The sequence below is a fragment of the Nerophis lumbriciformis genome, linkage group LG08 (genome assembly GCF_033978685.3).
Source record: "Nerophis lumbriciformis linkage group LG08, RoL_Nlum_v2.1, whole genome shotgun sequence".
NCBI classification, from domain to species: Eukaryota; Metazoa; Chordata; class Actinopteri; order Syngnathiformes; family Syngnathidae; genus Nerophis; species Nerophis lumbriciformis.
Genome location: NC_084555.2, coordinates 53,559,308 through 53,585,739, shown reverse-complemented (window position 1 = coordinate 53,585,739; position 26,432 = coordinate 53,559,308). Strand labels below are relative to the sequence as shown.

The window sequence follows — 26,432 nt, the reverse complement described above, 5'->3', positions numbered from 1 at the left end:
ATAATACCACAATTGTCCAAGATGATATGAATGGGTTGGTGTTGGAATTTTTCGAAAGGGTTGAAAAATGTTGGCATAGTAACAGTTTGAATTGGCACTTCGGAATTCCTGGAATTTTGGGAAAACTGGGAATTTTTACAAAAACAAAACAACCTAAGAGGAATGTTTTGAAGGTGGAATGGTCAAAAACGGTTGAAAAATGTGCACTGTTAAAACCTTAAAGGAAGAGGTAAAAACCGGGAATTCCTGGAATTTTTCTGAAATTGGAAAATGGTAGTTTGATTGTCCAAGGTGAGTGTTTTGCGGAATGGTTTGAATTGGTTGAGAAATATGGCAATTGTGCAAGTTGGAAAAAAGGCCCATTCATTTTCAACGGGCAAAATGACCCGGAAAACCAGGATTTCTGGGTAATCTGGGATATTTGGGTAAGGGAAAACATGTTTTGGGTTTGAAATATCAGAAGAGTAGTGTGTGTGTGGATGGCTGAAAGGTCGGAATTGGGTAAGAAATGACGCAAATTTTTGAGAATTGTAGAACTTTGAATATGTCCATTCATTTGAATGGGAATTTCCCAACAAATTGGGAATTTCAGGAAAACCGGGAAATTTTGAAAATATATATATAATACCACAATTGTCCAAGATGATATGAATGGGTTGGTGTTGGAATTTTTCGAAACGGTTGAAAAATGCTGGCATAGTAACAGTTTTTAACAGTCGGAATTCCTGGAATTTTGGGAAAACTGGGAAATTTTACAAAAACAAAACAAGCTAAGAGGAATGTTTTGAAGGTGGAATGGTCAAAAGCGGTTGAAAAATGTGCACTGTTAAAACCTTAAAGGAAGAGGTAAAAACCGGGAATTCCTGGAATTTTTCTGAAATTGGAAAATGGTAGTTTGATTGTCCAAGGTGAGTGTTTTGCGGAATGGTTTGAATTGGTTGAGAAATATGGCAATTGTGCAAGTTCGAAAAATGCACCATTTTCAATGGGCACAATTACCCGGGAAACCAGGATTTCTGGGTAATCTGGGATATTTGGGGAAAGGGAAAACATGTTTTGGGTTTGAAATATCAGAAGAGTAGTGTGTGTGTGGATTGCTGAAAGGTCGGAATCGGGTAAAAAATTGCGCAAATTTTGGAGAATTGTAGAACTTTGAATATGTCCATTCATTTGAATGGGAACTTCCCAAAAAAAAGGGAATTTCAGGAAAACCGGGACATTTTGAAAATATATATAATACCACAATTGTCCAAGATGATATGAATGGGTTGGTGTTGGAATTTTTCAAAACGGTTGAAAAATGTTGGCATAGTAACAGTTTTTAACAGTCGGAATTCCTGGAATTTTGGGAAAACTGGGAATTTTTACAAAAACTAAACAAGCTAAGAGGAATGTTTTGAAGGTGGAATGGTCAAAAACGGTTGACAAATGTGGACTGTTAAAACCTTAAAGGAAGAGATAAAAACCGGGAATTCCTGGAATTTTTCTGAAATTGGAAAATGCTAGTTTGATTGTCCAAGGTGAGTGTTTTGCGGAATGGTTTGAATTGGTTGAGAAATATGGCAATTGTGCAAGTTCGAAAAATGCACCATTTTCAATGGGCACAATGACCCGGGAAACCAGGATTTCTGGGTAATCTGGGATATTTGGGGAAAGGGAAAACATGTTTTGGGTTTGAAATATCAGAAGAGTAGTGTGTGTGTGTGGATGGCTGAAAGGTCGGAATCGGGTAAAAAAATTACGAACAATTTTGGGAATTGTAGAACTATGAATATGTCCATTCATTTGAATGGGAATTTCCTAGAAATTTGGGAATTTCAGGAAAACCGGGAATTTTTGAAAATATATTACCACAATTGTCCAAGATGATATGAATGGGTTGGTGTTGGAATTTTTTGAAACGGTTGACAAATGTTGGCATAGTAACAGTTTGAATTGGCACTTCGGAATTCCTGGAATTTTGGGAAAACTGGGAATTTTTATGAAAACAAAACAACCTAAGAGGAATGTTTTGAAGGTGGAATGGTCAAAAACGGTTGAAAAACGTGTACTGTTAAAACCTTAAAGGAAGAGGTAAAAACCGGGAATTCCTGGAATTTTTCTGAAATTGGAAAATGGTAGTTTGATTGTCCAAGGTGAGTGTTTTGCGGAATGGTTTGAATTGGTTGAGAAATATGGCAATTGTGCAAGTTCGAAAAATGCACCATTTTCAATGGGCACAATGACCCGGGAAACCAGGATTTCTGGGTAATCTGGGATATTTGGGGAAAGGGAAAACATGTTTTGGGTTTGAAATATCAGAAGAGTAGTGTGTGTGTGTGGATGGCTGAAAGGTCGGAATCGGGTAAAAATTGACGCACATTTTTGAGAATTGTAGAACTTTGAATATGTCCATTCATTTGAATAAAATTTCCAAGAAATTTGGGAATTTCAGGAAAACCGGGAATTTTTGAAAATATATATAATACCACAATTGTCCAAGATGATATGAATGGTTTGGTGTTGGAATTTTTCGAAACGGTTGACAAATGTTGGCATAGTAACAATTTGAATTGGCACTTTGGAATTCCTGGAATTTTGGGAAAACTGGGAATTTTTATGAAAACAAAACAAGCTAAGAGGAATGTTTTGAATGTGGAATGGTCAAAAACTGTTGAAAAATTTGCACTGTTAAAACCTTAAAGGAAGAGGTAAAAACCGGGAATTCTGGGAATTCATGGAATTTTTCTGAAATTGGAAAATGGTAGTTTGATTGTCCAAGGTGAGTGTTTTGTGGAATGGTTTGAATTGGTTGAGAAATATGGCAATTGTGCAAGTTCGAAAAATGCACCATTTTCAATGGGCACAATGGCCCGGGAAACCAGGATTTCTGGGTAATCTGGGATATTTGGGTAAGGGAAAACATGTTTTGGGTTTGAAATATCAGAAGAGTAGTGTGTGTGTGGATGGCTGAAAGGTCGGAATCGGGTAAAAAAATGACGCAAATTTTTGAGAATTGTAAAACTATGAATATGTGTCCTTTCATTTGAATGGGAATTTCCTAGAAATTTGGGAATTTCAGGAAAACCGGGAAATTTTGAAAATATATATAATACCACAATTGTCCAAGATGATATGAATGGGTTGGTGTTGGAATTTTTCGAAACGGTTGAAAAATGTTGGCATAGTAACAGTTTTTAACAGTCGGAATTCCTGGAATTTTGGGAAAACTGGGAATTTTTACAAAAACAAAACAAGCTAAGAGGAATGTTTTGAAGGTGGAATGGTCAAAAGCGGTTGAAAAATGTGGACTGTTAAAACCTTAAAGGAAGAGGTAAAAATTGGGAATTCTGGGAATTCCTGGAATTTTTCTGAAATTGGAAAATGCTAGTTTGATTGTCCAATGTGAGTGTTTTGTGGAATGGTTTGAATTGGTTGAGAAATATGGCAATTGTGCAAGTTCGAAAAATGCACCATTTTTAATGGGCACAATGACCCGGGAAACCAGGATTTCTGAGTAATCTGGGATATTTGGGTAAGGGAAAACATGTTTGGTGTTTGAAATATCAGAAGAGTAGTGTGTGTGTGGATGGCTGAAAGGTCGGAATCGGGTAAAAAATGACGCAAAATTTTGAGAATTGTAGAACTTTGAATATGTCCTTTCATTTGAATGGGAATTTCCCCAAAAATTGGGAATTTCAGGAAAACCAGGAAATTTTGAAAATATAATACCACAATTGTCCAAGATGATATGAATGGGTTGGTGTTGGAATTTTTCGAAACGGTTGAAAAATGTTGGCATAGTAACAGTTTTTAACAGTCGGAATTCCTGGAATTTTGGGAAAACTGGGAATTTTTACAAAAACAAAACAAGCTAAGAGGAATGTTTTGAAGGTGGAATGGTCAAAAGCGGTTGAAAAATGTGGACTGTTAAAACCTTAAAGGAAGAGGTAAAAACCGGGAATTCTGGGGAATTCCTGGAATTTTTCTGAAATTGGAAAATGCTAGTTTGATTGTCCAATGTGAGTGTTTTGTGGAATGGTTTGAATTGGTTGAGAAATATGGCAATTGTGCAAGTTCGAAAAATGCACCATTTTCAATGGGCACAATGACCCGGGAAATCAGGATTTCTGGGTAATCTGGGATATTTGGGGTAAGGGAAAACATGTTTTGGGCTTGAAATATCAGAAGAGTAGCGTGTGTGTGGATGGCTGAAAGGTCGGAATCGGGTAAAAAATGACGCACATTTTTGAGAATTGTAGAACTTTGAATATATCCATTCATTTGAATGGGAATTTCCTAAAAATTTGGGAATTTCAGGAAAACCGGGAATTTTTGAATATATATATAATACCACAATTGTCCAAGATGATATGAATGGGTTGGTGTTGGAATTTTTCGAAATGGTTTAAAAATGTTGGCATAGTAACAGTTTGAATTGGCACTTCGGAATTCCTGGAATTTTGGGAAAACTGGGAATTTTTACGAAAACAAAACAACCTAAGAGGAATGTTTTGAAGGTGGAATGGTCAAAAACGGTTGAAAAACGTGCACTGTTAAAACCTTAAAGGAAGAGGTCAAAACCGGGAATTCCTGGAATTTTTCTGAAATTGGAAAATGGTAGTTTGATTGTCCAAGGTGAGTGTTTTGCGGAATGGTTTGAATTGGTTGAGAAATATGGCAATTGTGCAAGTTGGAAAAAAGGCCCATTCATTTTCAATGGGCAAAATGACCCGGAAAACAAGGATTTCTGGGTAATCTGGGATATTTGGGTAAGGGAAAACATGTTTTGGGTTTGAAATGTCAGAAGAGTATAGTGTGTGTGGATGGCTGAAAGGTCGGAATCGGGTAAGAAATGACGCAAATTTTTGAGAATTGTAGAACTTTGAATATGTCCATTCATTTGAATGGGAATTTCCTAGAAATTTGGGAATTTCAGGAAAACCGGGAATTTTTGAAAATATATTACCACAATCGTCCAAGATGATATGAATGGGTTGGTGTTGGAATTTTTCGAAACGGTTGAAAAATGTTGGCATAGTAACAGTTTGAATTGGCACTTCGGAAATCCTGGAATTTTGGGAAAATTGGGAATTTTTACGAAAACAAAACAAGCTAAGAGGAATGTTTTGAAGGTGGAATGGTCAAAACGGTTGAAAAATGTGCACTGTTAAAACCTTAAAGGAAGAGGTAAAAACCGGGAATTCCTGGAATTTTTCTGAAATTGGAAAATGGTAGTTTGATTGTCCAAGGTGAGTGTTTGAATTGGTTGAGAAATATGGCAATTGTGCAAGTTTGAAAAATGCACCATTTTCAATGGGCACAATGACCCGGGAAACCAGGATTTCTGGGTAATCTGGGATATTTGGGGAAAGGGAAAACATGTTTTGGGTTTGAAATATCAGAACGGGTGGATGGCTGAAAGGTCGGAATCGGGTAAAAAAAATTACGCAAAATTTTGGGAATTGTAAAACTATGAATATATTTGAATGGGAATTTCCTAGAAATTTGGGAATTTCAGGAAAACCGGGAATTTTTGAAAATATATTACCACAATTGTCCAAGATGATATGAATGGGTTGGTGTTGGAATTTTTCGAAACGGTTGAAAAATGTTGGCATAGTAACAGTTTGAATTGGCACTTCGGAAATCCTGGAATTTTGGGAAAATTGGGAATTTTTACGAAAACAAAACAAGCTAAGAGGAATGTTTTGAAGGTGGAATGGTCAAAACGGTTGAAAAATGTGCACTGTTAAAACCTTAAAGGAAGAGGTAAAAACCGGGAATTCCTGGAATTTTTCTGAAATTGGAAAATGGTAGTTTGATTGTCCAAGGTGAGTGTTTGAATTGGTTGAGAAATATGGCAATTGTGCAAGTTTGAAAAATGCACCATTTTCAATGGGCACAATGACCCGGGAAACCAGGATTTCTGGGTAATCTGGGATATTTGGGGAAAGGGAAAACATGTTTTGGGTTTGAAATATCAGAACGGGTGGATGGCTGAAAGGTCGGAATCGGGTAAAAAAAATTACGCAAAATTTTGGGAATTGTAAAACTATGAATATATTTGAATGGGAATTTCCTAGAAATTTGGGAATTTCAGGAAAACCGGGAATTTTTGAAAATATATTACCACAGTTGTCCAAGATGATATGAATGGGTTGGTGTTGGAATTTTTCGAAACGGTTGAAAAATGTTGGCATAGTAACAGTTTTTAACAGTCGGAATTCCTGGAATTTTGGGAAAACTGGGAATTTTTACAAAAACAAAACAAGCTAAGAGGAATGTTTTGAAGGTGGAATGGTCAAAAGCGGTTGAAAAATGTGGACTGTTAAAACCTTAAAGGAAGAGGTAAAAAAAATTTCTGAAATTGGAAAATGCTAGTTTGATTGTCCAATGTGAGTGTTTTGTGGAATGGTTTGAATTGGTTGAGAAATATGGCAATTGTGCAAGTTCGAAAAATGCACCATTTTCAATGGGCACAATGACCCGGGAAATCAGGATTTCTGGGTAATCTAGGATATTTGGGGAAAGGGAAAACATGTTTTGGGTTTGAAATATCAGAAGAGTAGTGTGTGTGTGGATGGCTGAAAGGTCGGAATCGGGTAAGAAATGACGCAAATTTTTGAGAATTGTAGAACTTTGAATATGTCCATTCATTTGAATGGGAATTTCCTAGAAATTTGGGAATTTCAGGAAAACCGGGAATTTTTGAAAATATATATAATACCACAATTGTCCAAGATGATATGAATGGGTTGGTGTTGGAATTTTTCGAAATGGTTTAAAAATGTTGGCATAGTAACAGTTTGAATTGGCACTTCGGAATTCCTGGAATTTTGGGAAAACTGGGAATTTTTACGAAAACAAAACAACCTAAGAGGAATGTTTTGAAGGTGGAATGGTCAAAAACGGTTGAAAAACGTGCACTGTTAAAACCTTAAAGGAAGAGGTCAAAACCGGGAATTCCTGGAATTTTTCTGAAATTGGAAAATGGTAGTTTGATTGTCCAAGGTGAGTGTTTTGCGGAATGGTTTGAATTGGTTGAGAAATATGGCAATTGTGCAAGTTGGAAAAAAGGCCCATTCATTTTCAATGGGCAAAATGACCCGGAAAACAAGGATTTCTGGGTAATCTGGGATATTTGGGTAAGGGAAAACATGTTTTGGGTTTGAAATATCAGAAGAGTAGTGTGTGTGTGGATGGCTGAAAGGTCGGAATCGGGTAAGAAATGACGCAAATTTTTGAGAATTGTAGAACTTTGAATATGTCCATTCATTTGAATGGGAATTTCCTAGAAATTTGGGAATTTCAGGAAAACCGGGAATTTTTGAAAATATATTACCACAATTGTCCAAGATGATATGAATGGGTTGGTGTTGGAATTTTTCGAAACGGTTGAAAAATGTTGGCATAGTAACAGTTTGAATTGGCACTTCGGAAATCCTGGAATTTTGGGAAAATTGGGAATTTTTACGAAAACAAAACAAGCTAAGAGGAATGTTTTGAAGGTGGAATGGTCAAAACGGTTGAAAAATGTGCACTGTTAAAACCTTAAAGGAAGAGGTAAAAACCGGGAATTCCTGGAATTTTTCTGAAATTGGAAAATGGTAGTTTGATTGTCCAAGGTGAGTGTTTGAATTGGTTGAGAAATATGGCAATTGTGCAAGTTTGAAAAATGCACCATTTTCAATGGGCACAATGACCCGGGAAACCAGGATTTCTGGGTAATCTGGGATATTTGGGGAAAGGGAAAACATGTTTTGGGTTTGAAATATCAGAACGGGTGGATGGCTGAAAGGTCGGAATCGGGTAAAAAAAATTACGCAAAATTTTGGGAATTGTAAAACTATGAATATATTTGAATGGGAATTTCCTAGAAATTTGGGAATTTCAGGAAAACCGGGAATTTTTGAAAATATATTACCACAATTGTCCAAGATGATATGAATGGGTTGGTGTTGGAATTTTTCGAAACGGTTGAAAAATGTTGGCATAGTAACAGTTTGAATTGGCACTTCGGAAATCCTGGAATTTTGGGAAAATTGGGAATTTTTACGAAAACAAAACAAGCTAAGAGGAATGTTTTGAAGGTGGAATGGTCAAAACGGTTGAAAAATGTGCACTGTTAAAACCTTAAAGGAAGAGGTAAAAACCGGGAATTCCTGGAATTTTTCTGAAATTGGAAAATGGTAGTTTGATTGTCCAAGGTGAGTGTTTGAATTGGTTGAGAAATATGGCAATTGTGCAAGTTTGAAAAATGCACCATTTTCAATGGGCACAATGACCCGGGAAACCAGGATTTCTGGGTAATCTGGGATATTTGGGGAAAGGGAAAACATGTTTTGGGTTTGAAATATCAGAACGGGTGGATGGCTGAAAGGTCGGAATCGGGTAAAAAAAATTACGCAAAATTTTGGGAATTGTAAAACTATGAATATATTTGAATGGGAATTTCCTAGAAATTTGGGAATTTCAGGAAAACCGGGAATTTTTGAAAATATATTACCACAGTTGTCCAAGATGATATGAATGGGTTGGTGTTGGAATTTTTCGAAACGGTTGAAAAATGTTGGCATAGTAACAGTTTTTAACAGTCGGAATTCCTGGAATTTTGGGAAAACTGGGAATTTTTACAAAAACAAAACAAGCTAAGAGGAATGTTTTGAAGGTGGAATGGTCAAAAGCGGTTGAAAAATGTGGACTGTTAAAACCTTAAAGGAAGAGGTAAAAAAAATTTCTGAAATTGGAAAATGCTAGTTTGATTGTCCAATGTGAGTGTTTTGTGGAATGGTTTGAATTGGTTGAGAAATATGGCAATTGTGCAAGTTCGAAAAATGCACCATTTTCAATGGGCACAATGACCCGGGAAATCAGGATTTCTGGGTAATCTGGGATATTTGGGGAAAGGGAAAACATGTTTTGGGTTTGAAATATCAGAAGAGTAGTGTGTGTGTGGATGGCTGAAAGGTCGGAATCGGGTAAAAAATTACGCACATTTTTGAGAATTGTAGAACTTTGAATATGTCCTTTCATTTGAATGGGAATTTTCTAGAAATTTGGGAATTTCAGGAAAACCGGGAATTTTTAAAAATATATAATACCACAATTGTCCAAGATGATATGAATGGGTTGGTGTTGGAATTTTTTTAAACGGTTGACAAATGTTGGCATAGTAACAGTTTGAATTGGCACTTCGGAATTCCTGGAATTTTGGGAAAACTGGGAATTTTTACGAAAACAAAACAACCTAAGAGGAATGTTTTGAAGGTGGAATGGTCAAAAACGGTTGAAAAATGTGCACTGTTAAAACCTTAAAGGAAGAGGTAAAAACCGGGAATTCCTGGAATTTTTCTGAAATTGGAAAATGGTAGTTTGATTGTCCAAGGTGAGTGTTTTGTGGAATGGTTTGAATTGGTTGAGAAATATGGCAATTGTGCAAGTTCGAAAAATGCACCATTTTCAATGGGCACAATGACCCGGGAAACCAGGATTTCTGGGTAATCTGGGATATTTGGGGAAAGGGAAAACATGTTTTGGGTTTGAAATATCAGAAGAGTAGTGTGTGTGTGTGGATGGCTGAAAGGTCGGAATCGGGTAAAAAAATTACGCAAAATTTTGGGAATTGTAGAACTATGAATATGTCCATTCATTTGAATGGGAATTTCCTAGAAATTTGGGAATTTCAGGAAAACCGGGAATTTTTGAAAATATATTACCACAATTGTCCAAGATGATATGAATGGGTTGGTGTTGGAATTTTTTGAAACGGTTGACAAATGTTGGCATAGTAACAGTTTGAATTGGCACTTCGGAATTCCTGGAATTTTGGGAAAACTGGGAATTTTTATGAAAACAAAACAACCTAAGAGGAATGTTTTGAAGGTGGAATGGTCAAAAACGGTTGAAAAACGTGTACTGTTAAAACCTTAAAGGAAGAGGTAAAAACCGGGAATTCCTGGAATTTTTCTGAAATTGGAAAATGGTAGTTTGATTGTCCAAGGTGAGTGTTTTGTGGAATGGTTTGAATTGGTTGAGAAATATGGCAATTGTGCAAGTTCGAAAAATGCACCATTTTTAATGGGCACAATGACCTGGAAAACCAGGATTTCTGGGTAATCTGGGATATTTGGGTAAGGGAAAACATGTTTTGGGTTTGAAATATCAGAAAAGTAGTGTGTGTGTGGATGGCTGAAAGGTCGGAATCGGGTAAAAAATGACGCAACATTTTGAGAATTGTAGAACTTTGAATATGTCCATTCATTTGAATGGGAATTTCCCCCAAAAATGGGAATTTCAGGAAAACCGGGAAATTTTGAAAATATAATACCACAATTGTCCAAGATGATATGAATGGGTTGGTGTTGGAATTTTTCGAAACGGTTGAAAAATGTTGGCATAGTAACAGTTTTTAACAGTCGGAATTCCTGGAATTTTGGGAAAACTGGGAATTTTTACAAAAACAAAACAAGCTAAGAGGAATGTTTTGAAGGTGGAATGGTCAAAAGCGGTTGAAAAATGTGGACTGTTAAAACCTTAAAGGAAGAGGTAAAAACCGGGAATTCTGGGGAATTCCTGGAATTTTTCTGAAATTGGAAAATGGTAGTTTGATTGTCCAAGGTGAGTGTTTTGTGGAATGGTTTGAATTGGTTGAGAAATATGGCAATTGTGCAAGTTGGAAAAAAGGCCCATTCATTTTCAACGTGCAAAATGACCCGGAAAACCAGGATTTCTGGGTAATCTGGGATATTTGGGTAAGGGAAAACATGTTTTGGGCTTGAAATATCAGAAGAGTAGTGTGTGTGTGGATGGCTGAAAGGTCGGAATCGGGTAAAAAAAAATTACGCAAAATTTTGGGAATTGTAGAAGTATGAATATGTCCATTCATTTGAATGGGAATTTCCTAGAAATTTGGGAATTTCAGGAAAACCGGGAATTTTTTAATATATATATAATACCACAATTGTCCAAGATGATATGAATGGGTTGGTGTTGGAATTTTTTGAAACGGTTGACAAATGTTGGCATAGTAACAGTTTGAATTGGCACTTCGGAATTCCTGGAATTTTGTGAAAACTGGGAATTTTTACAAAAACAAAACAACCTAAGAGTAATGTTTTGAAGGTGGAATGGTCAAAAACGGTTGAAAAATGTGCACTGTTAAAACCTTAAAGGAAGAGGTAAAAACCGGGAATTCCTGGAATTTTTCTGAAATTGGAAAATGGTAGTTTGATTGTCCAAGGTGAGTGTTTTGTGGAATGGTTTGAATTGGTTGAGAAATATGGCAATTGTGCAAGTTCGAAAAATGCACCATTTTCAATGGGCACAATGACCCGGGAAACCAGGATTTCTGGGTAATCTGGGATATTTGGGGAAAGGGAAAATAATGTTTTGGGTTTGAAATATCAGAACGTGTGGATGGCTGAAAGGTCGGAATCGGGTAAAAAAAATTACGCAAAATTTTGGGAATTGTAAAACTATGAATATATGTCCATTCATTTGAATGGGAATTTCCTAGAAATTTGGGAATTTCAGGAAAACCGGGAATTAAACGGTTGACAAATGTTGGCATAGTAACAGTTTGAATTGGCACTTCGGAAATCCTGGAATTTTGGGAAAATTGGGAATTTTTACGAAAACAAAACAAGCTAAGAGGAATGTTTTGAAGGGGGAATGGTCAAAAACGGTTGAAAAATGTGCACTGTTAAAACCTTAAAGGAAGAGGTAAAAACCGGGAATTCCTGGAAATCGGAAAATGGTAGTTTGATTGTCCAAGGTGAGTGTTTTGCGGAATGGTTTGAATTGGTTGAGAAATATGGCAATTGTGCAAGTTGGAAAAAAGGCCCATTCATTTTCAACGGGCACAATGACCCGGGAAACCAGGATTTCTGGGTAATCTGGGATATTTGGGGAAAGGGAAAACATGTTTTGGGTTTGAAATATCAGAAGAGTAGTGTGTGTGTGTGGATGGCTGAAAGGTCGGAATTGGGTAAAAAATGACGCAAATTTTTGAGAATTGTAGAACTTTGAATATGTCCATTCATTTGAATGGGAATTTATTAGAAATTTGGGAATTTCAGGAAAACCGGGAATTTTTAAAAATATATAATACCACAATTGTCCAAGATGATATGAATGGGTTGGTGTTGGAATTTTTTGAAACGGTTGACAAATGTTGGCAGAGTAACAGTTTGAATTGGCACTTCGGAATTCCTGGAATTTTGGGAAAACTGGGAATTTTTACAAAAACAAAACAAGCTAAGAGGAATGTTTTGAAGGTGGAATGGTCAAAAACGGTTGAAAAATGTGCACTGTTAAAACCTTAAAGGAAGAGGTAAAAACCGGGAATTCCTGGAATTTTTCTGAAATTGGAAAATGGTAGTTTGATTGTCCAAAGTGAGTGTTTTGTGGAATGGTTTGAATTGGTTGAGAAATATGGCAATTGTGCAAGTTCGAAAAATGCACCATTTTCAATGGGCACAATGACCCGGGAAACCAGGATTTCTGGGTAATCTGGGATATTTGGGGAAAGGGAAAATAATGTTTTGGGTTTGAAATATCAGAACGTGTGGATGGCTGAAAGGTCGGAATCGGGTAAAAAAAATTACGCAAAATTTTGGGAATTGTAAAACTATGAATATATGTCCATTCATTTGAATGGGAATTTCCTAGAAATTTGGGAATTTCAGGAAAACCGGGAATTAAACGGTTGACAAATGTTGGCATAGTAACAGTTTGAATTGGCACTTCGGAAATCCTGGAATTTTGGGAAAATTGGGAATTTTTACGAAAACAAAACAAGCTAAGAGGAATGTTTTGAAGGGGGAATGGTCAAAAACGGTTGAAAAATGTGCACTGTTAAAACCTTAAAGGAAGAGGTAAAAACCGGGAATTCCTGGAAATCGGAAAATGGTAGTTTGATTGTCCAAGGTGAGTGTTTTGCGAAATGGTTTGAATTGGTTGAGAAATATGGCAATTGTGCAAGTTGGAAAAAAGGCCCATTCATTTTCAACGCGCAAAATGACCCGGAAAACCAGGATTTCTGGGTAATCTGGGATATTTGGGTAAGGGAAAACATGTTTTGGGCTTGAAATATCAGAAGAGTAGTGTGTGTGTGGATGGCTGAAAGGTCGGAATCGGGTAAAAAATGACGCAAATTTTTGAGAATTGTAGAACTTTGAATATGTCCATTCATTTGAATGGGAATTTCCCAACAAATTGGGAATTTCAGGAAAACCGGGAAATTTTGAAAATATATATATAATACCACAATTGTCCAAGATGATATGAATGGGTTGGTGTTGGAATTTTTCGAAACGGTTGAAAAATGTTGGCATAGTAACAGTTTTTAACAGTCGGAATTCCTGGAATTTTGGGAAAACTGGGAAATTTTACAAAAACAAAACAAGCTAAGAGGAATGTTTTGAAGGTGGAATGGTCAAAAGCAGTTGAAAAATGTGGACTGTTAAAACCTTAAAGGAGGAGGTAAAAACCGGGAATTCTGGGGAATTCCTGGAATTTTTCTGAAATTGGAAAATGGTAGTTTGATTGTCCAATGTGAGTGTTTTGTGGAATGGTTTGAATTGGTTGAGAAATATGGCAATTGTGCAAGTTGGAAAAAAGGCCCATTCATTTTCAACGGGCAAAATGACCCGGAAAACCAGGATTTCTGGGTAATCTGGGATATTTGGGTAAGGGAAAACATGTTTTGGGTTTGAAATATCAGAAGAGTAGTGTGTGTGTGGATGGCTGAAAGGTCGGAATCGGGTAAAAAATGACGCAAATTTTTGAGAATTGTAGAACTTTGAATATGTCCATTCATTTGAATGGGAATTTCCTAGAAATTTTGGAATTTCAGGAAAACTGGGAATTTTTGAAAAAATATATAATACCACAATCGTCCAAGATGATATGAATGGGTTGGTGTTGGAATTTTTCGAAACGGTTGACAAATGTTGGCATAGTAACAGTTTGAATTGGCACTTCGGAATTTTGGGGAAGTCGGGAATTTTTACGAAAACAAAAGAAGCTAAGAGGAATGTTTTGAAGGGGGAATGGTCAAAAACGGTTGATTGTCCAAGGTGAGTGTTTTGGGAAATGGTTTGAATTGGTTGAGAAATATGGCAATTGTGCAAGTTGGTTTTCAATGGGCAAAATGACCCAGAAAGCCAGGAATTCTGGGTAATCAGGGAATAATAAAATAATAATAGTAGATGATTATTTGGTGTAGAATGTTCCCAACAAACTTGAAGGCCATACCTCCCATGTTTTCAATGCCATTCTCCACAGTTTCCAGCACCTGCAATTTCAAAAGAATTACATTCCACCAAAAGTTTACACTTTAAAAAATAAATAAAAATCACAATGACATTAAAATGTATAAACACATTTTGTAAACACCATTTCTTTTTTTTAATATTTCATCCTTGCCTTAAGTTCTCAAGACAGTAATTCTGTCTTCCCGCCAAACCCGAGTAAGAAGCCCCTCCCACTGGCTTGTGATTGGTCAGGCGTGGCGCGCTCAAAGCACATGGCTGCTTTCAATAAAAGTTGCATATTTATGAGGGGGCGTGGTCTGGGCGCGCACATCTGTGGCGGATTTCAAGTTGATTATGACGTAACAAAGAAATGTGCGTGCGAACACTTTAATACATCTGAACTCTTTATTTAATTTTCTGGATTAGAACATAAGTCCATTGTTAGTTTAAAGGTGGTGTTTGCAACTTCCTAACGGTTACATATTCAACACAAAATATAACAAGAACACTTCTGTAACCATTAGTGGTTTAAAGCAACACGTTTGTCTTTTTCTTCACAATTAAAGAGTTACTTTAATAAAAATGTTTACCAGTCAGAATAAAATGATTGGTGTTTACTGCGGCCACACACCTGGTCTCTCAACACTTTACAAGACATACATTGACGGCAAACTAGCTTTCAGAGACTCTTATTTTGTTAGTGCAGTCAGGATAGAGCAGCACTTTTATTGTGAAGACAGGAACTGTGCGGTCAGCTTTTAGGCTTTTGACGGCAGGTACGGTTACAATAAAAAGCGTTTCTCACCTTTTTTTCCCTTCACACCGAGCTGGCAGCAGCCATCGGGTGCCTTGAACGTCAATCAAGTGACGAAAGCAACGTCATAATGAAGCTTTATGATCGCTAATTTTATGTCTATTGTTGACTTAACAGATTGTAAACAGAGGTCACAACAACGGAAGTATATTACCTGAGGGGGCTTGGCTATGGGACAGTAAGTATATTACCTGAGGGGGCTTGGCTATGGGACAGTTAGTATATTACCTCAGGGGGCTTGGCTATGGGACAGTAAGTATATTACCTGAGGGGGCGTGGCTATAGGACAGTAAGTATATTAACTGAGGGGGCGTGGCTATGGGACAGTAACTTATTATACAAATAATTACATTTTATAATATATTATAAATTTGTCATATTTTAAAATAAAACAAATACATTTTATAAATTAATAACTGTAAAAAAAATATTCCATGGCTAAAATAGATTAATTTAGCAACCCTGAATGATTTTGATGATGATTTTCCTCGCATAACACAATTTGTTAGAAAGAATTAAATGACTAATTACTTTAAAAAATATATAGCTTATAGAATTAATAAGGAAAAAATTGTTTAAATTAAAATAATAATAAATCAATAAAAACATTGAAAAAACAGGAGTCTAGAACGTTCAAATAAAGGTTTTGTTAGAATCTAATGTAATGAAAAAATCCCAGATATATATATATATATTTTATAACAATTTTTAATACAATTGTATTATTCATTCATTAGATATTATATGTACCATTATAATCATATTGTAAAAAGTATTTAAACTTTCATAATTGTTTGAAATAATTGTATTATTTGCATTATATATATTCTATTATAATTATATTATTATTTTATATATATATTTTTTTACTACAAAATATTTAGTCTTTTACAATATTTTTTATATTAAATGTATTATAATTGTATTATCATTATATTATATAATTATTATAAAAATAATTACATTTTATAATATATTATAATATTGTCATATTTTAAAATAAAACAATTTTTGAAATTAATAATTGTAAAAAAAAATATTACATGGCTAAAATAGATTAATTTAGCAACCCTGATTGATTTTGATGATGATTTTCCTCGCATAACACAATTTGTTAGAAATAATTAAATGATTAATTACTAAAAAAAATGTAGCTTATTGAATTAATAAGGATAAAAAAATGTTTTAAATTAAAATAATAATAATAAATCAATAAAAACATTTAAAAAAAGAACGACTAAGGATAAACAATCATTTTTGATATTAACTGAGGGGGCGTGGCTATGGGACAGTAAGTATATTAACTAAGGGGCGTGGCTATGGGACAGTAAGTATATTACCTGAGGGGGCTTGGCTATGGGACAGTAAGTATATTACCTGAGGGGGCGTGGCTATGGGACAGTAAGTATATTACCTGAGGGGGCGTGGCTATGGGACCGTAAGTATATTAACTGAGGGGGCGTGGCTATAGGACAGTAAGTATATTAACTGAGGGGGCGTGGCTATGGGACAGTAAGTATATTAACTGAGGGGGCGTGGCTATGGGACAGTAAGTATATTAACTGAGGGGGCGTGGTTATGGGACAGTAAGTATATTAACTGAGGGGGCGTGGCTATGGGACAGAGTTTCCAAATAGATAACATTTTCTGAGTTCTTTGCATGCAAGTTATAGAATTTGACATTACATTTTCAATGACATTGTTAGTGAATGATCTACTTAAAAAAATAAATAAAATAAAAACATTCTGTGGTACATTGAGTCCCTCTTTTTTTTTTTTGCAAGTCTGTGTGCATTTATTATCTCATGTTAAGTTTTTCTTCTCATACAATATAGTTTCAGATGTGCCCCAACATTTTCATTTTATTTTTTTATTTATAAACCACCATTTACTTTTTTTTATTTTATAAACCTTAATTTATAAACTGCAACATCGAGAATTAATAATAATCCAAATAAGTACAAAAACAGTACAAATCAGCGCCAGGGGGTTGTAAACTCAGTAAAGTAACTAAAATAGAATGCAAAAAAAAAAAAAAAAGATATATATATATGTATATATATATATATTGATGTGTGAGGGAGCAGGGTTGGGGTGGGGGCGGGGTTTGGTGGTAGCAGGGGTGTATAATGAAGCCCGGAAGAGTCAGGGCTGCATGGGATTCTGGGTATTTGTTCTGTTGTGTTTATGTTGTGTTAAGGTGCAGATGTTCTCCCGAAATGTGTTTGTCATTCTTGTTTGGTTTTGGTTCAAAGTGTGGCACATATTAGTAAGAGTGTTAAAGTTGTTTTATATGGCCACCGTCAGTGTGACCTGTATGGCTGTTGACCAAGTATGCCTTGCTGTCTCTTACGTGTGCAAGCAGAACATGCATACAACAAAAGGCTGGGCTGGCACGCTGTTAATACAGATTGGAGAGGGCGCTAAACGCTGTACCATCATAGCACGCCCTTATTATTATTGTAAGGGTGAAAATCGGAGAATATTATTCCCAGGAGTTTTCTGCGAGAGGCATCGAATTCCGGAAGTCTCCCGGGAAAATCGGGAGGGTCGGAAAGTATGCAGCTGAGCCGCATCAGAGTGATCAAAGAGCCGCGGGTTGCCGACCCCTGCCCTAAAGGGACATAGGGAAACGTTTTTTTTTAAATAATTGTATTTATTTATTTATTTATTTTTTCAGACATGTATCCCGTGCGCACGAGAAACCTTTTATTACAAAAAAATTAAAAAATCATAAAAATATATATATATATTTTTTTTTTTTTAATAAAAACTTTCTCGTGGGCACATGAAAGCATTGAATGCGTGCACGTGGTTTGAGGTGTGTGTGAAAATGGCAGTTCAGGAGTTAAAAAATAATAATAATTTAAAAAAAATTTAAAAAAATTATAAAAAGTTTCTCGTGCGCACGAGAAACTTTTTATAATTTTTTTTTTTTTTTTTTAAATTATTAATTTTTTTTTTTTTTTTACATAAAAAAATGTTTTTCTCTCATGTCCCTTTCGGGGCTCCGTAGCTAATGCAACGAAATGTCGTTCTTATCTGTACTGTAAAGTTCAAATTTGAATGACAATAAAAAGGAAGTAAATCTAGTCTAATCTGAAGTTGTCTTTTTTTTACCAGTCCGGCCCACTTGGGAGTAGATTTTTCTCCGTATGCCCCCCCCCCAAATCAAAGTATTGATTTTGAATGGAGAATGGATTCTGAATGAAATGGTTACCCCCAAGAATGGAAAGATTCCCCCTTCATTTCTTTGTGTTTCTCTCCTCCTCACCTTGATTTGTCCGCTGGTGACCAAGCGTCCGAGCTCGGCCAGGGCCGCCTCAGCTTTGTTCATGTAGTTGAGCACCATGAATCTCTCTCGGAGGATCTTCCTTCTGGTCAGGTTCTCCTGCGTCTCCTGGCTGAGGGGCGGCGGGTAGGGGACGTCCTTGTTGTACTGCGAGATCTGCCCGCACAGGATCACGCGGCCGCCGTCGTTCATCTGGAAGGGAGAAACAAAACGGAGAAAAAAAAAAATGCTCGCCCCCAGAAGTTGGGAAAGGTGGCAATAAATACTAATAAAGTTGAGGAATGCTCATCAAACACTTATTTGGAACATCCCACAGGTGTGCAGGTTAATTGGGAACAGGTGGGTGCCATGATTGGGTATAAAAACAGCTTCCCAAAAAATGCTCAGTCTTTCACAAGAAAGGATGGGGCGAGGTACACCCCTTTGTCCACAACTGCGTGAGCAAATAGTCAAACAGTTCAAGAACAACGTTTCTCAAAGTGCAATTGCAAGGAATTTCGGGATTTCAACATCTACGGTCCATAATATCATCAAAAGGTTCAGAGAATCTGGAGAAATCACTCCACGTAAGCGACCTTCCATCCCTCAGACGGCACTGTATCAAAAACCGACATCAATCTCTAAAGGATATCACCACATGGGCTCAGGAACACTTCAGAAAACCACTGTCACTAAATACAGTTAGTCGCTACATCTGTACGTGCAAGTTAAAGCTCTACTATGCAAAGCGAAAGCCATTTATCAACAACACCCAGAAACGCCGTCGGCTTCTCTGGGCCCGAGATCATCTAAGATGGACTCATGCAAAGTGGAAAAGTGTTCTGTGGTCTGACGAGTCCACATTTCAAATTTATTTTGGAAATATTCGACATCGTGTCATCCGGACCAAAGGGGAAGCGAACCATCCAGACTGTTATCGACGCAAAGTTGAAAAGCCAGCATGTGTGATGGTATGGGGGTGCATTAGCGCCCAAGGCATGGGTAACTTACACATCTGTGAAGGCACCATTAATGCTGAAAGGTACATACAGGTTTTGGAACAACATATGCTGCCATCTAAGCGCCGTCTTTTTCATGGACGTCCCTGCTTATTTCAGCAAGACAATACCAAGACACATTCAATACGTGTTACAACAGCGTGGCTTCGTAAAAAAAAGAGTCCGGGTACTTTCCTGGCCCGCCTGCAGTCCAGACCTGTCTCCCATCGAAAATGTGTGGCGCATTATGAAGCGTAAAATACGACAGCGGAGACCCCCGGACTGTTGAACGACTGAAGCTCTACATAAAACAAGAATGGGAAAGAATTCCACTTTCAAAGCTTCAACAATTAGATTCCTCAGTTCCCAATCGTTTACTGAGTGTTGTTAAAAGGAAAGGCCATGTAACACAGTGGTGAACATGCCCTTTCCCAACTACTTTGGCACGTGTTGCAGCCATGAAATTCTAAGTTAATTATTATTTGCAAAAAAAAAAAAAACTTTATGAGTTTGAACATCAAATATGTTGTCTTTGTAGTGCATTCAACTGAATATGGGTTGAAAAGGATTTGCAAATCATTGTATTCCGTTTATATTTACATATAAACTCATATGGAAATGGGGTTTGTAATAATTTTAAAATTTCAGCTTTTTCTCATTACCGTATTTTCCGCACCATAAGGCGCCCTGGGTTATAAGCCGCGCCTTCAATGAACGGCATATTTCAAAACTTTGTCCACCTATAAGCCGCCCCGTGTTATAAGCCGCATCTAACTGCGCTAAAGGAATGTCAAAAAAACAGTCAGATAGGTCAGTCAAACTTTAATAATATATTAAAAACCAGCGTGATGTGGGCGCGCATGGAGTCGTATATCAACATGGACGGAGCTGCGTGAAAAAAGCCACCCGGCCTCTTCGCGTAAACTTAAACTTACCTTAACCACTCGCTCATCTTTTCTTCATCCATCCATCCCTTCGAGTTAGCTTTTATGATGACGCCGGCTGGAAAGGTCTCTTTTGGCAAGGTCTTCCTTTTGAATATCACCATGGGTGGAAGTTTCTGGCCATTAGCATGGCAAGCTAGAACCACAGTGAAGGATGACTTCTCATTCCCTGTGGTGCGAATATTCACCGTACGTGCTCCCGTTGTATCCACAGTGCGGTTCACAGGAATATCAAAAGTCAGTGGAACCTCGTCCATGTTGATCATGTTCTCTGGCCGGATCTTTTTTTCAGCTATCTTGTTTTTACAATATGCACGGAAAGTAGCCAGCTTTTCTTGAAAGTCTTTAGGCAGTTGCTGTGAAATAGTAGTCCGTGTGCGGATGGAGAGATTGCGTCTTTTCATGAACCGGAAACCTGTCGCTTAGTAGGAGCCATTTTGTGGTCTTTACAGATGTAAACACACAAAGGAAATGAAACGTAATATCCGCGCGCTTCTTCTTCTTCTACGCGGGCGGGTGGTTGCTTACAGTAGAAGAAGAAGCGCTTCCTGTTCTATGGGGGCGGGTGCTTACCTTGGCGGTTGCTTGCGTAGAAGAAGAAGCACTTCCTCTTCTACGGGGAAAAAAGATGGTGGCTGTTTACCGTAGTTGCGAGACCGAAACTTTATGAAAATGAATCTTAATATGAATCCATATATAAAGTGCACCGGGTTATAAGCCGCACTGTCAGCTTTTGAGTACATTTGTGGTTTTTAGGTGCGGCTAATAGTGCGGAAAATACGGTACATTCTGTTTATTTTTCTTTCTTTTGTCCCAAATTGTTACTATTATTTTTTCCCTGACAATTCTGCATTCTGCAGGCCAACAGAAGTCCGGTCTCAGAATCTTAATTTGGGCTATAAAATCTTCTTCAATGTTTCCATGAAAGTTGAAAAGTAGTACGCTTAGTTTTGAACTCCTTTCCTCACCTGAGCAATGACGGCGTCACTGATGCTTCCTCCCACGTTGTCAAAGTAAAGGTCCACGCCATCGGGGCAGCACTCTCGCAGACCGGCGGCCACGTCTTGTCGCCGGTAGTTGATCGCACCGGAAAAGCCTAACACTTCCACGAGGGCGTTGCACTTGTCCTCGGACCCGCATATCCCGACCACCCTGGTGCACCCGTCTAGGCGGCCGATCTGGACGTAAGGACGCCTGCGCTGTTATTGCTCACAATGACTAATCCCACCGTGGTGGTACTTACCTGTCCCGCTATGGAGCCGCAAGCTCCCGCTGCTCCGCTGACCACCAGTGTTTGATTGGCACCTTTGGTCACATGACCCTTCTCTCTCACGCCCAACAGCGCGGTCAGGCCCGTCATGCCGACCGCACCCAAAAAGTAGGAAAGATGGCCGTCCACTAACGATGGATCCACCTTTGGAATGAAGACAGAAGCTTAAAGAATGAATAAGGATACAAAATTTCAATAATAAATAAATACAAACGAAAAAAAAAAAAAAGATGACTAAGGATAAACAATTATTTTTAAATAGAATGCACTCCTTGACTGCAACCAGCAGGGGCGCTAGCTAGTTAATCTTAACGAGTTTGCGGTATAATTTCTAAACATAGATGAAGAACGTCAGATAGGATGTACTCCGCTCATGGAAACAGGAGTCTAGAACGTTCAAATAAAGGTTTTGTTAGAATCTAATGTAATGAAAAAAGCCCAGCTATGTATATATTTTTTATAATAATTAATTTCTAATAAAATTGTATTATTCATTTATTAGATATTATATATAACATTATAATTATATTGTAAAAAGTATTTAAACTTTCATAATTGTTTGAAATAATTGTATTATTTGCATTATATATATTCTAATTATATTATTCTATACATTTTATTTTTTTACTACAAAAATATTTAGTCGTTTACAATATTTTTTATATTATATGTATTATAATTATATTATCATTAGATTATATAATTATTATACAAATAATTACATTTTATAATATATTATAAATTTGTCATATTTTAAAATAAAACAAATACATTTTATAAATTAATAACTGTAAAAAAATATTCCATGGCTAAAATAGATTAATTTAGCAACCCTGATTGATTTTGATGATGATTTTCCTCACATAACACAATTTGTTAGAAATAATAAAATTACTAATTACTAAAAAAAAAAAGTAGCTTATTGAATTAATAAGGATAAAAAAATGTTTTAAATTAAAATAATAATAAATCAATAAAAACATTTTAAAAAAGAACGACTAAGGATAAACAATCATTTTTGAATAGAATGCACTCCTTGACTGCAACCAGCAGGGGCGCTAGCTAGTTATTCTTAACGAGTTTGCGGTATAATTTCTAAACATAGATGAAGAACGTCAGATAGGATGTACTCCGCTCATGGAAACAGGAGTCTAGAACGTTCAAATAAAGATTTTGTTAGAATCTAATGTAATGAAAAAAGCCCAGCTATGTATATATTTTTTATAATAATTAATTTTTAATAAAATTGTATTACTCATTTATTAGATATTATATATACCATTATAATTATATTGTAAAAAGTATTTAAACTTTCATAATTGTTTGAAATAATTGTATTATTTGCATTATATATATTCTAATTATATTATTATTCTATATATTTTACTTTTTTACTACAAAAATATTTAGTCGTTTACAATATTTTTATATTATATGTATTATAATTATATTATCATTAGATTATATAATTATTATACAAATAATTACATTTTATAATATATTATAAATTTGTCATATTTTAAAATAAAACAAATACATTTTATAAATTAATAACTGTAAAAAAAATATTCCATGGCTAAAATAGATTAATTTAGCAACCCTGAATGATTTTGATGATGATTTTCCTCGCATAACACAATTTGTTAGAAAGAATGAAATGACTAATTACTTTAAAAAATATATAGCTTATAGAATTGATAAGGAACAAATTGTTTAAATTAAAATAATAATAAATCAATAAAAACATTACAAAAACAGGAGTCTAGAACGTTCAAATAAAGGTTTTGTTAGAATCTAATGTAATGAAAAAATCCCAGCTATATATATATATTTTATAACAATTAATTTTTAATAAAATTGTATTATTCATTTATTAGATATTATATATACCATTATAATCATATTGTAAAAAGTATTTAAACTTTCATAATTGTTTGAAATAATTTTATTATTTGAATTATATATATTCTATTATAATTATATTATTATTCTATATATATATTTTTTTACTACAAAAATATTTAGTCTTTTACAATATTTGTTATATTATATGTATTATAATTATATTATCATTATATTATATAATTATTATACAAATAATTACATTTTATAATATATTATAATTTTGTCATATTTTAAAATAAAACAAATACATTTTTGAAATTAATAATTGTAAAAAAAAATATTACATGGCTAAAATAGATTAATTTAGCAACCCTGATTGATTTTGATGATGATTTTCCTTGCATAACACAATTTGTTAGAAATAATTAAATGACTAATTACTAAAAAAAAATGTAGCTTATTGAATTAATAAGGATAAAAAAATGTTTTAAATTAAAATAATAATAATAAATCAATAAAAACATTTTAAAAAAGAACGACTAAGGATAAACAATCATTTTTGAATAGAATGCACTCCTTGACTGCAACCAGCAGGGGCGCTAGCTAGTTAATCTTAACGAGTTTGCGGTATAATTTGTAAACGTAGATGAAGAACGTCAGATAGGATGTACTCCGCTCACGGAAACAGGAGTCTAGAACGTTCAAATAAAGGTTTTGTTAGAATCTAATGTAATGAAAAAAGCCCAGCTATGTATATATTTTTTATAATTAATTTTTAATAAAATTGTATTACTCATTTATTAGATATTATATATACCATTATAATTATATTGTAAAAAGTATTTAAACTTTCATAATTGTTTGAAATAATTGTATTATTTGCATTATATATATTCTAATTATATTATTATTCTATATATTTTATTTTTTTACAACAAAAATATTTAGTCGTTTACAATATTTTTATATTATATGTATTATAATTATATTATCATTATATTATATAATTATTATACAAATAATTACATTTTATAATATTTTATAATTTTGTCATATTTTAAAATAAAACAAATACATTTTTGAAATTAATAATTGTAAAAAAAATATTACATGGCTAAAATAGATTAATTTAGCAACCCTGAATGATTTTGATGATGATTTTCCTCGCATAACACAATTTGTTAGAAATAATCAAATGACTAATTACTTCAAAAAATATATAGCTTATAGAATTAATAAGGAAAAAATTGTTTAAATTAAAATAATAATAAATCAATAAAAACATTAAAATAAACAGGAGTCTAGAACGTTCAAATAAAGGTTTTGTTAGAATCTAATGTAATGAAAAAATCCCAGCTATATATATATATTTTTATAACAATTAATTTTAAATAAAATTGTATTATTCATTTATTAGATAGTATATATACCATTATAATTATATTGTAAAAAGTATTTAAACTTTCATAATTGTTTGAAATAATTTTATTATTTGCATTATGTATATTCTATTATAATTATATTATTATTCTATATATTATTTTATTTTTTTACTACAACATATTAAGTTGTTTACAATATTTTTTATATTATATGTATTATAATTATATTATCATTATATTATATAATTATTATACAAATAATTACATTTTATAATATATTATAATTTTGTCATATTTTAAAATAAAACAAATACATTTTTGAAATTAATAATTGTAAAAAAAATATTACATGGCTAAAATAGATTAATTTAGCAACCCTGATTGATTTTGATGATGATTTTCCTTGCATAACACAATTTGTTAGAAATAATTAAATGACTAATTACTAAAAAAAAATGTAGCTTATTGAATTAATAAGGATAAAAAAATGTTTTAAATTAAAATAATAATAATAAATCAATAAAAACATTTAAAAAAATAACGACTAAGGATAAACAATCATTTTTGAATAGAATGCACTCCTTGACTGCAACCAGCAGGTGCGCTAGCTAGTTATTCTTAACGAGTTTGCGGTATAATTTCTAAACCTAGATGAAGAACGTCAGATAGGATGTACTCCGCTCATGGAAACAGGAGTCTAGAACGTTCAAATAAAGGTTTTGTTAGAATCTAATGTAATGAAAAAAGCCCAGCTATGTATATATTTTTTATAATTAATTTTTAATAAAATTGTATTACTCATTTATTAGATATTATATATACCATTATAATTATATTGTAAAAAGTATTTAAACTTTCATAATTGTTTGAAATAATTGTATTATTTGAATTATATATATTCTAATTATATTATTATTCTATATATTTTACTTTTTTACTACAAAAATATTTAGTCGTTTACAATATTTTTTGTATTATTTGTATTATAATTATATTATCATTATTTTATATAATTATTATACAAATAATTACATGTTATAATATATTATAATTTTGTCATATTTTAAAATAAAATACATTTTTGAAATTAATAATTGTAAAAAAAAATATTACATGGCTAAAATAGATTAATTTAGCAACCCTGAATGATTTTGATGATGATTTTCCTCGCATAACACAATTTGTTAGAAAGAATGAAATGACTAATTACTTTAAAAAATATATAGCTTATAGAATTAATAAGGAAAAAATTGTTTAAATTAAAATAATAATAAATCAATAAAAACGTTACAAAAACAGGAGTCTAGAACGTTCAAATAAAGGTTTTGTTCGAATCTAATGTAATGAAAAAATCCCAGCTATATATATATATATTTTATAACAATTGATTTTTAATAAAATTGTATTATTCATTTATTAGATATTATATGTACCATTATAATCATATTGTAAAAAGTATTTAAACTTTCATAATTGTTTGAAATAATTTTATTATTTGAATTATATATATTCTATTATAATTATATTATTCTATATATATATTTTTTTACTACAAAAATATTTAGTCGTTTACAATATTTTTTATATTATATGTATTATAATTATATTATCATTATATTATATAATTATTATACAAATAATTACATTTTATAATATATTATAATTTTGTCA

At 33.9% G+C, this 26,432-nt stretch overlaps 1 protein-coding gene across 3 annotated transcripts in view; it reads right to left on the bottom strand.

Annotated features, from left to right (window-relative positions):
• Nucleotides 1-26,432, bottom strand: part of ptgr2 (prostaglandin reductase 2) — a 41,642-nt gene that overhangs the window by 5,652 nt on the left and 9,558 nt on the right. For all 3 annotated transcript variants that reach the window (XM_061969191.1, XM_061969189.2, XM_061969190.1), the window contains 4 exons: nucleotides 21,508-21,678; nucleotides 21,233-21,442; nucleotides 18,326-18,535; nucleotides 14,239-14,278 (listed from right to left, as the gene is read on the bottom strand). In XM_061969191.1, coding sequence (XP_061825175.1) covers nucleotides 14,239-14,278; nucleotides 18,326-18,535; nucleotides 21,233-21,442; nucleotides 21,508-21,678 — 631 coding nt within the window. The remainder of the gene's footprint in view (nucleotides 1-14,238; nucleotides 14,279-18,325; nucleotides 18,536-21,232; nucleotides 21,443-21,507; nucleotides 21,679-26,432) is intronic.